At 33.3% G+C, this 300-nt stretch overlaps 1 protein-coding gene across 1 annotated transcript; it reads right to left on the bottom strand.

The window, feature by feature from the left end:
* On the bottom strand, positions 1–300 carry PRSY57_0020100J (reticulocyte binding protein 2b; the record flags this gene model as incomplete). The annotated part of the gene is made up of 1 exon (XM_020114279.1): positions 1–300. A coding segment is annotated over one exon (300 nt), but the record flags the coding sequence as incomplete, so codon positions are not given.

The following is a 300-nucleotide window of genomic DNA, read 5'->3' as shown; positions in this document are numbered from 1 at the left end:
TTCTTTCACTAGTGATTGAAATTTCATCATTATGAGTAATTTTTTCTTTTCCAATATTACTAGGATGTGTAATTTCATCGTCAACAATATCACTGATTTCTTGCCCATGGGTGTTACTCCTATGACTAGTTTGTGTACTTTGAAGGTTATTAATATCAGCGGTTTGTGGACTTTGAAGGTTATTAATATCAGCGGTTTGTGTACTTTGAAGGTTATTAATATCAGCGGTTTGTGTACTTTGAAGGTTATTAATATCAGCGGTTTGGGTACTTTCGATGTCACTCATATGACTAGTATGTA

The sequence above is a fragment of the Plasmodium reichenowi genome (assembly GCF_001601855.1).
Source record: "Plasmodium reichenowi strain SY57 chromosome Unknown, whole genome shotgun sequence".
Lineage (NCBI taxonomy): Eukaryota > Apicomplexa > Aconoidasida > Haemosporida > Plasmodiidae > Plasmodium > Plasmodium reichenowi.
This window is presented reverse-complemented; position numbering and strand designations above follow the sequence as displayed.